This window comes from Phascolarctos cinereus, unplaced genomic scaffold (assembly GCF_003287225.1).
Source record: "Phascolarctos cinereus isolate Bilbo 61053 unplaced genomic scaffold, phaCin_HiC Scaffold_726;HRSCAF=1367, whole genome shotgun sequence".
Lineage (NCBI taxonomy): Eukaryota > Metazoa > Chordata > Mammalia > Diprotodontia > Phascolarctidae > Phascolarctos > Phascolarctos cinereus.
Window position 1 is genome coordinate 416,643,141 of NW_027556098.1, and position 16,660 is coordinate 416,659,800.

The 16,660-nt window shown below is 37.9% G+C and overlaps 1 protein-coding gene across 2 annotated transcripts in view; it reads right to left on the bottom strand.

The window, feature by feature from the left end:
• Nucleotides 1-7,429: 7,429 nt before the first annotated feature.
• The window catches only part of LOC110219987 (uncharacterized), a 46,631-nt gene continuing 37,400 nt past the window's right edge, over nt 7,430-16,660 (bottom strand). Inside the window, exon 6 of one of the 2 annotated variants that reach the window (XM_021003812.2) lies at nt 7,430-13,952. In XM_021003812.2, coding sequence (XP_020859471.2) covers nt 12,394-13,952 — 1,559 coding nt within the window. In that variant the 3' untranslated portion in view covers nt 7,430-12,393. Of the gene's footprint in view, nt 14,772-16,660 lie in introns of both variants that reach the window. The other variant, XM_021003808.2, reaches the window with a different exon arrangement.

Below are 16,660 nucleotides of genomic sequence, written 5' to 3' on the forward strand. Positions count from 1 at the left end.
TACAACTATAAGACAATCTATATGGAAATAAAGACAGAAATAATTGGAGAAATATTCCAAAATTGTTCATGGATAAGCTAAGCCAATATAATAATAATAATCTCAACACTACTTAAATTAATCTACTTACTCAATATCACACCAATCAAGTTACCAAAGAATTACTTTACAGAACTAGAAAAAAATAATCATGAAATTCATCTGAAGGAATAAAACATCAAGTTTCTCAAGGGAAATGTTTTAAAAAGACATGGGAAGGAAAGGAGCTTAGCAGTACCAGATCTCAAAATAAAATTTTTTTTTGCTAGTACAAAGTAAGAATCACCAGAACAATTTAGTACTGATTAGAAAAGAGAGATCAATCAGTGGAACAGATTAGGTATACAACATACAGAAACAAATGAATTTAGAAGTCTAGTGTTTGATAAACCCAAGGATCCCATCTATTATAAGGATTCACTATTTGGGGGAAAAAATTGCTGGGAAAACTGAACAGTAGTCTGACAGAAATTATATTTAGACAAATATAACATTATATACCAATGTAAGTTCCAAATGGATAAATGACAGACATAAAAGGACACATCTTTGACAAATTAGAGGAACATGGAAGAAACTATTTTTCAGATCTATGGATAAGAAGAAGGGAATAAGCATTCATAGAGCACTACTATGTACCAGGCACTATGCTAAGTGTTGATTTTGTTTTCTTACAAATATTATTTCATCTGATCCTCATAACAACACTGTGAGGTTTATGCTATTATTATCCCTATTTTGCAGTTGAGGAAACTGAAACAAACAGAGGTTAAGTGACTTGCCCAGAGTCACACAGCCAGTAAATATCTGAAGCCAGATTTAAACTTGGATCTTCCTGACTACAGACCCAGCTCTCTATCACCTGCACTACCAGTTGCCTCAGAAGTTAGGGGATAGGGGAAGAGTTCATGATAAATGAAAGAATATTGAGGATAACAGAAGATAAAATGGACAATTGTGATTACATAACATTTAAAAGGTTTTGCACAAACAAATCTAATGCAGCTAAGATTAGAAGAGAAATACTTAACTGCAGAAATACTCTTTACAACATTCTCTGACGAGGATCTCATTTCCAGCATATATAAGGAACTGACTCAAATTTATAAAATAGAAGTCATTCCCCAACTGATAAATGATCAAAGGATAAGAATGAACAGGTAGTTCTCAAGGGATGAAATTTAAGTCATATTTAGCCATATTTTAAAAAATGCCCCAAGTCACTAATGATTAGACAAATATAAATCAAAGCCACTCTGGGGTTTCACCTCACACTCATCAAAATGGCAAAATTGATCAAAAAAAGGAAAGTGACAAATTTTGGAGGGCCAATGCGAAAACAGAAACATTGTTGGTAGAACTATGAATTGCTACAACTATTCTGGAAAGCAATTTGGAACTGTACCTCCAAACCTACTAAAATGTAGAGATGTCCTTTGAGCCAGAGATATCACTATTAGTTCTATTCATACAAAGAGATGATAGAAAGAAGAAAAGAACCTATATGTGTGAAAATATTACAGCTCTTCATATGGTGGCAAATAACTGAAAACTAAGGTGTCCACCAACTAGGGAATAGCTCAAAAATTATGACATATGAATGTAGTGGAATATGATTGTTACAAGAAATGAAGAATGATAACTTTAGAGAGACCTGGGAAGACCTATAAAATGGCAGAATGAAGTGAGTAGAACCAGGAGAATAATTTATACAATAACATCAATAATTGTAAAAATGAACAATTCTGAAAACCTTGAGAATTCTGACCACCACAATGCTCAACAACTTCCAGATGATCAATAACGGAGAATCCTGCAGCAGACTAACATGCAGAATGACACATACACAGTTTTGGATGTAGCCAATGTGGTCATCTGTTTTGCTTGACTTTACTTATTTGTTACAAATTGTTTTGTTGGGGTTTTTTCCCAATGGCAGAAGAGGGCTGAGTTGGGAGGGAAAAAATACATTCTTGCTAACTTAAAAAATAAGACATTTATTGTTCAATATAGATCATTCAATGACATGGGAGAAATTGTACAACACAGGTTGCAAAAGTTTGTTTGGTCATACAGTCGTGTCTGACTCTGTGAGCCCATGGCCAGTTTTCCCATGGATTTTTCTTGGCAAAGATACAGGAGTGGTTTGCCATTCCATTCTCGAGTGTGTCCTTATTTTACAGATGAGGAACTGAGGCAAATGGGGGTTAAGTAAAATAAATACCTAGAAAGACATTTTCAGGTGACTATTATCATACACCAGAAGTCCAATGCCCTTCTTAAACTAACAGGTGACACATCCCCATACTTAAAATCTACAAACTACGTAGAAAGAAGTTTTTTATATAGAGAGAACTAGCAGGGGAAAAAAATCAGATTTCCATACCCAATTGAGTGTGTATGTTTTTCCCTCCTTAAGCCAAATCCTATGAGAATAAAATTCCTTCATTTCCTCTCACCTTCCCCTGTTTCCCCACCACTGTAAGAACCTTTTCTTGTCTGTCTTGTGCACGATAATGTACCCGGAGGAAAAAGAAAAAAAGAAAAAATCAAAGCCATGTGGGAACAGGGTTAAATACATATTGTCCCTGTCATCTGCTCAGCTACCAGAATCATCCTGGAGATGCATTCAGGGAACCTATGGAAAGATTAGTTTACATCACACTAGTGGGTAGTAAGAAATAAGCTGGAAAACTGAGTGGTAATCCCTTAAGTTACGACCCAGTTACTCTTTATCAGAAACTTCCTAACAGAAGAAAATGGCAATTTTGAGCCTACTGAGAACCTGTTGGACGTTAGGAAAGCAGGAGCCCAAAAACAGACTCCAGATGAATGTATACAGCAGATAATGGTCCTCATGCTGTCCTCTCTGCTGTTAGAGGTTATCCTTACATTGCCAGCAAGTAAAATCCCTTTTGCACTCACAGTTTGGATATTAACAATTATTCTCCTTCAGAGCTTCCCCAGGAGACTTAACTGCAAAAGATAAGATGGTTCTCTTCAAACTAAAAAATATGTGGCCCTTTGGTAAAGATCTCTGGTCTCATCAGTTATACCCACTCTGTGATGGCCCCTAGAAAATGTTCTCTCTCACCACAGCAGAACTGGGATGCTCCTTGAACAATAAGCATGCAGAAAAGTGATTTTTGTCGTACAGGTTCCTTTATCAAGTATATACCAAATGAGAGAACATGAACAAGAAAATCAAAATCATGAGGGATTGCAATCTACTTTGTTGGGAGTACACAAATAAAATCATGAATACACCAGCATAACAAAGTACTACCATTCTGTCAAGATGTAAATTGGAACAGGATGAAATGGAATAGGAATATACATTTCTTAAGTGTATACTGTATGTTAGGGGTGTGTGCAATGTTCGAGATACCTCTGATGTGGGCTTGCTGAGCCCCTTTCAGGGCTGGTCATCCACCTTTGGCGGCCAGCTGGCACTCAGTTCTTACCTGTGGCTCCAAGAAGCTGTAGTATGGGCAGCAGCCATACCCCAGTAAACTGTCTTGGCAGATGGGCTAAACCAGGTTGAAGGTAACCGATGGGCCTCAAACCCATTGATGAGTTGGGGGATGTCTACCCCCCATCACCCCACCCTTCCCCCCTTCCATGGAATGGAGAGATGAGAATAGTTTGTTCCAGTGGCCAGGAAGGCAGCTAAAGCAAGTGCTGCAGAGCATAGAGCTTGTTCAGACATCAAAGACACCAAGGTCATCTTTACTTTTGTCTTGCCACTGGACTTTGATGATTCTGGAGGAGTAAGGCTAATGACTGCGCAACTCTGCCTCACTTCAATCCAATTCATGTAAGACATCACCCCCTGATGTCACTGGTCCTCTTCAAAAATGAAGAACAAACAACTGTATGCCAGGCACTGTGCTAGATACTTGAGATAATCTGAGATTCAAGACTTAAGTAATATTATATTAGGAGATAAGACTCATGCACCAACAAGAGCAGTTATCCAAAAGAAGGACTCTGGGACATTCATGTAAAGTTAAAAGGACATGTCCTTTTTCATGGTAGGTGCCAAGTAGCAAAGTTATACTAGGGAAGTCCTTCCCCTACCACTCCCTGCCCCCAACATTTCGAGCAGTAAACTCATAATGGGTTGTATGTTGTCCCAGGAGTTTAGTTGAGTTTAAAGAGATCCAGCCCTATATGGGTTAATGGGTAAATTTCTCAACTCCACAATCTCTTGAAAACCGTCTGCTAAATTAGAGAAATTACAATCTTTGTTATGGAGGAAGTTGATGAAAATAAAATTACATCCTATTTATCACCACCTAAATGCTCTCTGCCTAGCAGCTCCATTTCTCAGATTTCCTCACATGAAGTTATCTTAATAAACAATGCTACTCCCCATCCCCTTTTATTTTTACTATTTTATTTGAAGAAGGTAATCTGTACCCTTCCACAGTCATATTGCAATCTTTAGTTCTCAACCTGTCAAGTCCTTAGTGATGCCTATGAGGTGAAATTCTTGTATTAGGACCTCATCCATCTTGCTGGATATCCTGATTGTGTAGACATCTGAGACCACTGTTAGTGACTCCTTTCTTGAATCTTGTCCATGTGAACTTTGAATCTCAACTATTTTTCATACAGTATAGCTATACAGTTAGGTGGCCCAATGCTTACAGTATTGGGCCTGAAGTCAAGAAGACCTGAGACATCATATGACACTAGGCATGTAATCTAACTTCTCAGTTTCCTTAACTACAAAATGGAGATAATAGCATCTGACTCCCAGTATTATTTTGAAGGTTAAATGAGATATCTATAAAGTATTTAGCCCAGACTGACCAGCATAGAGTAGATATTTAATGTTTGTTTCCTTCCTATTCTCTACAGGATCTAGCTAGGTGGATACACACAGGAAGTTTTCTTCCTCCCCTTTCCAGATATCATATATCTACATCAGGAAAGCACATGTGACAATAGAGGAATGTGGCCATTCACCAGGTCAGGAACCAGAAATGTTTGGAATTGCTGTCACTCAACTGATCAGTATGGGGCCTTTGCTCTACAATCTACTAGTGTGGGGTCAATAGCCCCTCATGGAATGCCTGGCACATGGCAGGTGCTTTAATAAATAATTGATTGGAGGGTGCAGCTTTTCTGTTCAGGCACTACAAAAATGTCATTATCATTGAGCATCCCAGTTAAGAGGGCCTGTAGTTGAATCTAGCATCCTTATTTTTCACTGGCTAATCTTTATCTGGGAAGGTAGGGTTCTGCCTTTCCCCAGGCTTTCTTCACAGGGACTGAAGACCTCCTTAATTCAACATATGCCACTTATGTGTGTACAAGGGCAAGAGGGAAGACCTTTGGGATAAAAGTGTTAATTGCTATTGGCTCTTAAAACAAGACAAAGTTCGTTAGAAACTCTACTGTTAACAATATCCCTTGGCTAATATCTCCCTTGGTGTTAACAGGTGATAAGCTTTAAAACTTCACAGCAACCACAGCTTGGCAACCTATCTTCAATATACTGATATATTCAAAATACCAAGGTTGGCAGAACGATAGAGAAATCAGTTTTCAAAAATATCACTAAAAGCTGTGCTGGTATGGTCCTTAACTTATTATGGAACTTTAAGAACTTGGGACTGAATTCCCCACAAACTTCAAGTTCATTAAATCTTCATCGTTCATTCCAAGTTCTAACACAATTTGAGACTTCAGCTTTGTCTAGATAGACAGCTATTTGAAGCCTTCCAGCTTTCTCAGTGGGGAGAGCCAAAATCCTTAAGCCAAAAGTCTTAACTGTATTTTGACTCATATTAGCCTAAGCACTGGCAAATGCTTCAGGTTTGTTTTGAGATGAATTCCAATTGTTACAGGGCTGTTGGTGGGTTTGTTTTTTTTTTAACTTCCTCTTACCAGTACAAGATAAGGAAGTGAGTCATGAGAATCCCTCATTCCTGCATCGTGGGGTCCCTGGAAGTAGTTTGAGATTTATAATCCCCTTTCTGATAGTTACTCCCCCTTTGACCTTACTCAACTCCTTCAATTTCTCTGGACTTTGCTGAATTATAAAAGGACAGGTCTAAACTACATAACCACTCAACTGCTATCCCAAAATCTATGGTCTTATCTCATTACAACTTTTTAACTCTCCTCCTGCCCAGACATGGGTATGATTCATAAGATGCCCTCTTTCTACCCCTCTGTTTTAAAGAACTACCTATGGCACCCCAACTTCAAGAAAGTCCTTTTCCTCATTCTCTTGGCTTTTTTTTTTTGAACATCCAAATTCAGAGACTTGATGTTTTCACAGGACGGGATGTTCTACAGCATAATCTTTTCTCCTCATGATATTATAAGTACTGCATCATTACCTAGCACCACTGCAGTTAAGACTGCCCAACTCTTGTCCCTTTTCCCCAAAAGGGATGCTTACAAGTGATCAACTGTCAAAAAATTTAATTCTCTATTCATAGAATTATGCATTATTATGAATATAATTTTTGATGCCAACTATTTTTCTTTGCTTTTCACTATATAATCAGGATCTTACTCTGGCTTTCTCATTGATGAGTACTATTGTTTAAGTGTAACTACTCAGCATGTGGTCTCTTCCTAACCATTGGCAATATTTTCTTTGATCCAAGTTTTCCCAGTTGGCTATCACACTACTGGGTGAGTAAAACATAGGTTTTCACTCTTTACTCAGACTTTTGGATTTATTATCATTTTCTGAGAGACATGATTTTTAGCTTCAAGACCAATTTTCCAGGCCAGCTGTTTTTTGTGGTAAAGCTCCTGCAAAGACACCTTCTTAAAACTTTGTTCTTTTGGCTTTGCTCTAATTCCTATAGTACCACTGACTTCTAACACACCAGCAGTTCCCTCCATTCTTTTTTTCAGGGTGTCCACTATTTTACCAAAGTTTTCCAGCTCCTACCCAAAGAAACCAAAGCTCTGGCTTCCTCAGCTCTTCTTTCAATTATAATCTGAGTCCTCCAGTAACTCTCTGGGAGGTGATGGCATTTGCTGCCTCTTTTCTTGGATCCTTGTTGTCGCAAAAATACTTTCTTCTGAAGATTTCTCCCACAATTCTATTAGCCCATGGGATTTCTTTGTTCTATGAGCAATTCTGTTTGATCATCATTAACTCAGTCTCTCTGCTGCATTTTCTCCCTTTTTAAAGAAGTTTTAGAATTGTATAAATGCATCTCTATTTTGGATACATGTTTAGCTGTTTGCAAGTAGTGAGTAGAAAGGCTTATACATAGCCTTTCACTTTAGCCATCATGCTACAATTTCCTGAAAAACCTGTTTGCAACCAAGTTCAGCTAACTGGTCCCTCACCTCCTATGAACTACAAAGAGGGATGTTGGCTGGACCAGGTTATCACAAGAAATAGACACAGTTAAAAAACAAAATAATTTTACTTAAAACAATAGCAATAATAAAGAAGTCTGCAGGCAAAGGGCATCAACAGCTGCTATTGAACATGATCAATACAGAGCTCCCTCCCCTGAGTCCTAGTATCTCTGTACTTGGGACACAGGACCTTTATTCTCTGCATTTCTCACATTTTACACAAAACCTGAAGAGCCCAAAATATGAAGGAGAAAGAGTACCCTCTGTGCTCTAGGTGTTCTTATTCTAGGATCTATATGCTTTTTCCATTATTTTTATAATTATTTCAATATAGGTGGTTTCCTTTGTAATACCAGTCATTTTAAGCATTAAAAATATTCTGAGACATAACTATAGATATTTCACCAGGCTGCCACCAAGGTCCATGATACAAAAAAGTGAAGAACCCCTGCTCTAGGACAAAGCTGGCTGTCATCCATCCAAGCACTCTTTAGTGGCGAGATGGTAGGTCCAATATAACTGACATTCAGATGCTATTAGTTTTCCAAGTTATGGCATAACTTGTGTGCAGCCAGCTTGAGTCAACTTTATCTCTTATTTTCCTGTATATCTTATTCTAGGATTTTTTTTTTTTGGCTAGGCAATGGGGTTAAGTGACTTGCCAAGGGTCACACAGCTAGTAAGTGTTATGTGTCTGAGGCTGGATTTGAACTCAGGTCCTCCTGAATCCAGGGCCGGTGCTCTATCCACTGCGCCACCTAGCTGCCCCTCTAGGATGTACCTTGAGATGATCCCAAGACATTCTACTTACTTTCCATCATCTCATATGTAAGTTTCAACCCATTAGTCTAGCCCTTAGTATTTTTTCCCTAGCCCAGGATTATTTTTGAGCCTTGTCATATTTAAACAATGTAACAGAAGTTAACATAATACTGATCATTAAAGAGCCCTTACAGATAATCAAGACCAGAACACTGTACCATGAAAATGGGAGAAAGGGACAATTGTGGTGACACTGTTTATATTCTGCTGTTTTGGCCTAGAAATAATATCCTGACCTTGTGCAAATTTCTAGACCTAGTTCCTTTTAATCATGTTTTCAATACTGGGTAAAATTTAGTTTTGGAAATGTGAGTTCACACAGTACTCTTCATATTAACTAAAGGGTACAGTAGTCAAGCTGATGGTCAACCAGATGATCAAGGAAGAGAAATCGCTGAGTTTTCACAAATCCTGCCATTTGTCTCTACCACTGCACCATGCTTTCCTGGAATGCATTCAAGAATTAATGTGCCACTCAGAACCATGACTACAACTTCACTGTCTTTGATGAGCACTCCAGTAAGAAACCTGCTGAATCCTCTCCCTTTATTAGCCAGTTGCTGCTGCATTAGCTTTTAGTACGAGTTTGTTTTCTAATTTAGTGAATCTACTTCTCAGATACCTGAAGCAATGTGTAATTCAAAGGCAAAAACAGGTTCTTGATCAAATAAGGAACCTTTAGTGGATTCCACCTTATATAGTCAATTCTACTGTTTATAATCATTGCAAAAGATCAAACAATTGACACTGGTTCTACAGACTTAATTATCACACCTCTAAGAGCTGACATTGATACAGTACTTTACAAAGCATTTTATACGATCATCCTATTTGAATCTCACAACAACACTGTAACATCTTCCCACAGACAATATTATCACCATTTGACATGAACAAAACCATCTCAAGTTATTGTTCAAGGTTGTCTCCCTGACTCAAAGTCTAACAAACACTCTAGCCAGTTTCTTCATTTTCTGTGAAATATGGCTAACCTCTGACAGGGTTTTGAGGTGGAAACAAGATAAGGTCTATAAAGCACTATGCAAACTTTAAAGCTCTCTATAAATGCCAGGTATTAGCAGCAGCATCACTTCTTATATCTAGCAGGCTTCTCACTCCGAATGTTATTCATACAGGACAAGCCACATAATCACCTTAAAAGATTTCAAACCAAACATTTGCAGAAGTCAAAGAAGAGCATTATAGGATGTATCACCATAAAGTAGTGGATAAGTAGAACTTTAAACAGCTATTAAAACACTTAAGGGGAATCCACTCATTCTTTCCCATGGTCCCAGATCATGTACATTCCCAAAAGGTCCATGCAATCTGCAATCCAGTTTCTAATAAACAGATCGAAGTTCATCATTTTCAATTCAGACAACAGGGACAACAGGCTTTTCTGAACTGAAAAATCACGAATAATAGCAAATCAACAGGCACTGTTCAATCCTTGTGCTAGTACTAATAACTCTTCCCCTAAACACTGCAAAATCACCATTTAAATCTTTTGATATTTTACATATCTTCAAATTTTATTATTAGCACTGTTTCCAAAAGGTGTGCTCTGATCTTGACGTCCACAAAGGAGGCCTTGACTGCAAAGTCATTCTTTCCTTCTCTCTGGTTGTGGTGCCCTTCAGGTGGGGGAAGGGAAAACTTATCTTAAAAATGCTTATTATCGGGGCAGCTAGGTGGCGCAGTGGATACAGCACTGGCCCTGAAGTCAGGAGTTCAAATTTGGCCTCAGACCAAACACTTGACACTTACTAGCTGTGTGACCCTGGGCAAATCACTTAACCCCAATTGCCTAAAAGCAAAACAAAAATACAAAAACAAAAACAAAAGCTTATTATCTATTCATTCAATTAGGTGAGTTGAATCCGTTAAGTTTAAACATTTGTCACTTAGTAGCTACAGGAAAGCTCTTCTGCAAGCAAGGGGGAAAAGAGTAACACAATAACATCTGTCATTGATGTAGAACTTCAGACTTTACAAAGATTCAATCATCAAGTAATTAAGCTGCTGGGTGAAACTTCTAGACTGACAAAGTTGTTGTATTGGTCCAGTTTTCTAAAATGGTTTATCTTATCCAGGCAGGATATAGCAGAGTAGGTAGAACTAACCTTTGAATCAGGAAGATCCAAGCTGAAATTTCACCTCTGATTATATTGGCTGTAAACCCCACCCTACCCCCATGGAAAATCATTTTACTTCTCAGAACTCTAGGCAATGTTCAAAGGTGCCCACCTGAAATGATACAGTAAATTCTCTCATGTGAAGTTCTGGATCAATGAAATCAGATTCAATCCATATCTTCATATTATCTATCATGGTCTTAACCTACTCTGATCTTGGTACTGCTTACTATTTCTCTGCTCTTTTCTAATTTTGTTCTTCTAGTCAGGTATCTTTATTTGCTACTTCTGCATTCCAGAGCTTGCTCTGTATACACACAACTCACTAAAAGCAATGCTCCAAAGCTGTAAAGCTGTTTTTGTCTATGCCTGCTTAGTTAGGAAGGCCAAAACACATCTTCAGAAACAGAATTCCTATGAACTTAGGATCTTTTCTCTTTAACAACAGAGCATCGTGGAAGATTTTGCTCAACAGCATATTCTAACAGATTGTTCTTCGAAAATATATGAAAATATTAAGCATATTTATTAAGCACACGGTTAAGAGATAATTTGATTCACAATGAAGTATCAAATCATGGTTCATCAAACTGAGAACTGGCTCACTGAATAACTACTTTTATGAGAAACTTAGTTTTAATAATAACTTCCAATAGTAAGCAATACAGTGATAGAATATTAGAGAGAAGTGGTTGCTGCCATTTGAAATAAGTAAAGGAGGATAAGACTGAGTAATAAAAATACCTTTCTCAGGTTCAACTGGACTATTCTTGTGCTGAAGAGAGCTTTAAAATTCCTGGTTAGACAGGAAAAGGGGTGTTTGTACTCAGCTCACAGAAACATGGCCATACATTTCTGAGACTACAGTTCCAATTGTCTTGACTTTCTGGAAATTTTCTTTCAGCAAAAGTAGTTAACCCTCTTCCCTCCTCATATGTAGAGTTAAAAGGCTGATAACTTTCTAGGTATTTTGCATTTGGTAGTAGCTTGGCAAAGAAAGGGAGAATGAATCCTAAGCTAAATTAGTTCTTAATACACTGATTCATACATATATTTGAACTACAAACTCAGATGCATGTGTCACAACACACACAGAATAGGTTTAATGTGGAATCATAGAAGTATCCACAACAATCACTTGCCAGGAGGCAGATACCCAGGTGTCTCTTTAGACAACTATCCCCAATACTTGTTTTGTTAATAGAATGATTCCAGCTACTTTTTTCAAGTCCACATCAAAATTCCAGCATCTGTGAAACTAAGCTTGAAAGTCATTAAGAGTCAACCAAATTCTTTGGGGAAGATCCATATGTCCACAGGGGAAGATCTTTGGATTGTTGAAGTTCAGTTATCACTTCCTGTTAGCATTTTTTTTAAATGCTATTCTATATTCTCTTCAATCAAATCGCCTTATATTCATAACAGGTATTTCTCCAGGGAAAGTTCATGACTCTGAACTCCCTACAAGTCTCATCTCATGGGCTTCTATTTTTCAAATGCAAAAATAGAAGAAAAAAGTATAAAAGCTTTCTTAAACCCATGTTGCTATATCTGCCATATCACTCATTCCAACCCTCTCGTTGGTTTTAATTGAGTCCCTGAGAGATACTCTTTCATCATAGGATTCTATAGATGGAGTGAAAGTAAGGGCTTTGAATGGGTCTACCTATTTTGGCTTCCAGCAATTTTCAAGCAAATCATCCAGCCCACTTTTCAGGCATATGGTATAGTAGATTCTTGCTTAGGCAGCATTTGTTGCCACATGCCAGATTCTGTGCTAGGTAACCAGAGACAAAAAAAAAATTCAAATAGTCCTTGTCCTCAAGTACTTTACATTCTACTGGTATGAGATAGACTGTGATCGCCAAGTTCCCTCAAAACTCTATAGTTTTGGTGATTCTGTAAGTTCTCTGAGTTGTCTTAAATGATGTGCTATTGCTGAATAAATTCCCACAGGTTACCTTCCCATTCTCTAAAACATGAATTTTCTGAAGGTACAAAAGGAATGAGTTGTCACTAGGAGTTTCCCGTATTTGTTTCATAGATACTGTTATTCTTTAATATGACATTTCTTATGATTCCTAAAAGATGAGCTGTGACTGAAGGTTTTCCCACATTCATTACATTCTAAGGGCTTCTCTCCAGTATGAATTCTCTTATGTTCAGTAAGACTTGTTGGATAACTGAAGGCTTTCCCACATTCATTACATTCAAAAGGTTTCTCTCCAGTATGAATCCTCTTGTGCAGAGTAAGTTGTCTTTTCTCTCTGAAGGCTTTCCCACACTGATTGCAATCAAAAGGTTTCTCTCCAGTATGAAGTCTTTGATGTGTCCTAAGGTTTGAGCTATTGCTGAAAGCTTTTCCACATTCATTACATTTAAAGGGTTTCTCTCCTGTATGAAGTCTCCAATGCATCATAAGGTTTGAGCTGTTACTGAAGGCTTTCCCACATTCTTTACATTCAAAAGGCTTTTCTTCTGTATGAATTCTCTTATGAGCCGTAAGACCTATCCTGTGGCGGAAGGCTTTTCCACACACATTACATTCAAGAGGCTTCTCTCCAGTATGAATTCTCTTGTGTTCAGTAAGACTTGCTATATAGCTAAAGGCTTTTCCACATTCATGACATTCAAAGGGTTTTTCTCCCGTATGAATTCTCATATGTTCATTAAGTCTTCCTCTCTCTATGAAGGCTTTCCCACATTCACTGCATGCAAATGGTTTTTCTCCAGTGTGAATCCTTTGATGCTTCATAAGCGATGAGCTTCTGATAAAGGATTTCCCACATTCACTACATTCAAACTTTTTCTCTCCTGTATGAATTCTCCAATGAAGTTTCAAGGATGATCGGCTACTGAAGGCTTTCTTACATTCATTACATTCAAAAGACTTTTCTCCAGTATGTGTTAATTGATGTGTCCTAAGTGTTGAGCTTTGGCTGAAGGCTTTTCCACATTCACTACATTCAAAAGGTTTCTCTCCTGTATGAATTCTCTGATGTTCAGTAAGACTAGTGGTATAGCTAAAGGCCTTTCCACATTCATTACATTCAAAAGGTTTCTCTCCAGTATGAATTCTCATATGTTCTGTAAGTCTCCCTCGCTCTATGAAGGCTTTCCCACACTCAGTACAGGAAAAGGGTTTCTCTCCAGTATGAGTTCTCTGATGCTTTCTAAGTGTTGAACTTGCACTGAAGCATTTCCCACACTCATTGCATTTGTATCGTTTCTCTCCAGTATGAAGTCTCCGATGATATCTAAGGGATGAGCTGTGGCTGAAGGCTTTTCCACATTCATTGCATTCAAAGGGTTTCTCTCCAGTATGAATTCTTTTATGTTCAGTAAGTCTTACTTTCTCTATGAAAGCTTTCCCACACTCATTGCACACATAGGGTTTCTCACCTGTATGAATTTTTTGGTGGCCTTTAAGTGAAGTGCTTCTACTGAAAGATTTCCCACATTCATTACATTCATGTCTATTTTCTCCAGTATGAAACCTACAATGATCTCTAAGGGATGAGATGTAGCTAAAGGTCTTCCCACATTCTTTACACTGAAAGGGCTTCTCACCTGTGTGAATTCTCTTATGTGCAGTAAGTTTTCCACTCTCTATGAAGGCTTTCCCACATAGATTACAAACAAAGGGTTTCTCCCCAGTATGAATTATCTGATGCCTCCTAAGTGCTGAGCTCTGCCTGAAGGCTTTCCCACATTCTTTACATTCAAAAGGTTTCTCTCCTGTGTGAATTCTCTTATGTTCAGTAAGACTTATTGAGTATCTGAAAGCTTTTCCACACTCATGACAAACAAAGGGTTTCTCTCCAGTATGAATTCTCTTATGTACATTCAGTTTTGCCCTCTGAATGAAGGCTTTCCCACACTCACTGCATACAAAGGGTCTCTCTCCAGTATGAAGCCTCAGATGTCCTTTAAGAGACGACCTGGTGCTGAAGGCTTTGCCACACTCACTACATTCACATGTTTTTTTCCCAGTAAGTTTTCTATGATATTGAATAAGATCTGAATGGTAACTGAAGGATTTCCTGTATTTATTGGATTTAGAAAGTTTCTTGCCAGAGATTTTATGACACTTGAGAATGCCTGAATACTGCTTAGAGGTCTTTGCACTTCCTCCATACCCATGAAGATTTTTTCCTGAGGCAGCTCTCTGCTGTGGAACAGATAATGAAGCTGAACTGAGACTTTTCCCAAATATGCTGCTTTCATGGGTGACTGTCATTTTCTTAGACTTTCTTTGCTGGTTACCCTTCTGCCTCTGTAACGTAACATCACATTCCGAGTCATCTCCCAATATGGCATTACAAGATCTATCCTTTGTGAGTATTTCTTTGGATGTTTCTCCCAGAGAAACAGCATGCTTCGGAATTGATTCTGTGATTTTATGCCTAGTATTCTGAATAAGAGAATCTAAAGAAAACAACAACAACAAAAAGTTACTAAAGTCTTTCCCACATTCTTTACATTCAAAAAACTTTTCTTTTTATGAATTCTCTTATGAGACACAAGACCTATTCTTCCACTCACATTACATTCAAGGATTTCACTGCTCCGTGAAAGGCAAAACAGAAATTGCTTTCCAGGAAGGAAAAAGAACACAGATTTGCAAACTACAGAACAAATATGTTTGAGATAAATGAAGCTCAACCAGCTGAATGATTTAAACAAAGACTAATTCTACAAAGCTAAATGAATGTCATTTGCCTATATTTTTTCTCTTGGCTTGTCCTTTTATCTAAAACATATATTACATTTACAGTCTTCTATCATCTTAGGATCACTGCTGGCACCAACAACAAAAAAATTTAAATTTGCATAAAGAGGAAACAGATTGATTGTACAAATTACGGACTGGCAAACCTGATGCCAGTTTCTCATAAAATTCTAGTCTTAAACAGATGAATGGTTTTGTAAATACTGAGAAAATAAAGCAATGCCCACTAGGAATAAGATGTGCCAAAACCCCCACATTTCTTATGTCCCTTTAATAACAAAATTTTAACAACTAATTGATTAAGAGATAGCAGACACTTTGGGCTTTTAGATTTTGGCAACATTTTCATCAAAATCTTTCAAGATATCACTGTGACAATGTGGACAAAACGAAGATTTGTCTGTCAAGTTATAATGCAGCAAGATGAATGAGCACAATGTTAAAAGTTGATTAAAAGACATGGTGTCCAACTCACAGAGAGTAAAAACCTCACTGTACACTGTACTGGTCACATTACTCTGGAAGTTCCAAATCCAGTTCTGGGTACCACCCATGGAAGGGAACATTAAACAGCTGGAATGGGCAAAGAAGAATCTAGCAGAATGGTGAAGAACTGGAAATGGTATTACTGGAGAAAGGGAAAATGAACTAGAAATGTGTAGCCAAGAGAATAGAAGACTCAGACAAGAACATGGCTACGTGAAAGGCTCTCAAGGCATTAAATACCATCAGTTTTGATAAAGAACAAAACAAAACCAAAGTCATAGGAAGGAAGATTTTTATTCCAACAAGAGGGAAGTCCACCATAATAGTAAAAGTTACGCAAAATGGAATTTGATATGTTAAAAATTTGGGGCCTCCTCCTTGCTTCATTTAAGTATTCAAACAGAGGCTGGATGTCTACATAGCAGAGGTATTGTAGAGTGAAGCCCTGCATTAGGTGAGAGGATGAAGGAAATGATTTCCAAGGCCCCTTCCCACTTGGAGATTCCATTATTCTAAATGCTTTACAGTTATGGAAGAGGCAGCTAGGTAGAGCAGCAGATAGATGGGCCTGGAGTCAAGAAGACCTGAGGTAAAATCTGACTTCAAACACTTACTAGCTGTGTGATCTAAGCAAGTCCTTTAATCTAAGTGCCTCAGTTCCCTTAACTGTAAAACAGGCTTTTTTTTTTTTACCTTTGGGGTTGTTATGAGGATCAAATGAGATAATAGAATTTGTAAAGCACTTAGCACAGTGCCTGGTACATTAACAGGCACTTGATAAATGCTTATTCCTTTCCCTCCCTTTTTTTTTTGTTTTTATTTTTTAGGCAATTGGGGTTAAGTGACTTGCCCAGGGTCACACAGCTAGGAAGTGTCAAGTGTTTGGTCTGAGGCCGGATTTGAACTCAGGTCCTCCTGACTTCAGGGCCGGTGCTCTATCCACTGCGCCACCTAGCAGCCCCTCCCTCCCTTTTTTCCATCATTTAAGCATGTCTGAAGATTCAGGAGAGAAACATAAAAACTGTAGCATAGTGAATTAATACTAAATTTAATGTTGGAATATAAGCCCCAATTCTGCCATTTACAAGCAATGTGACTA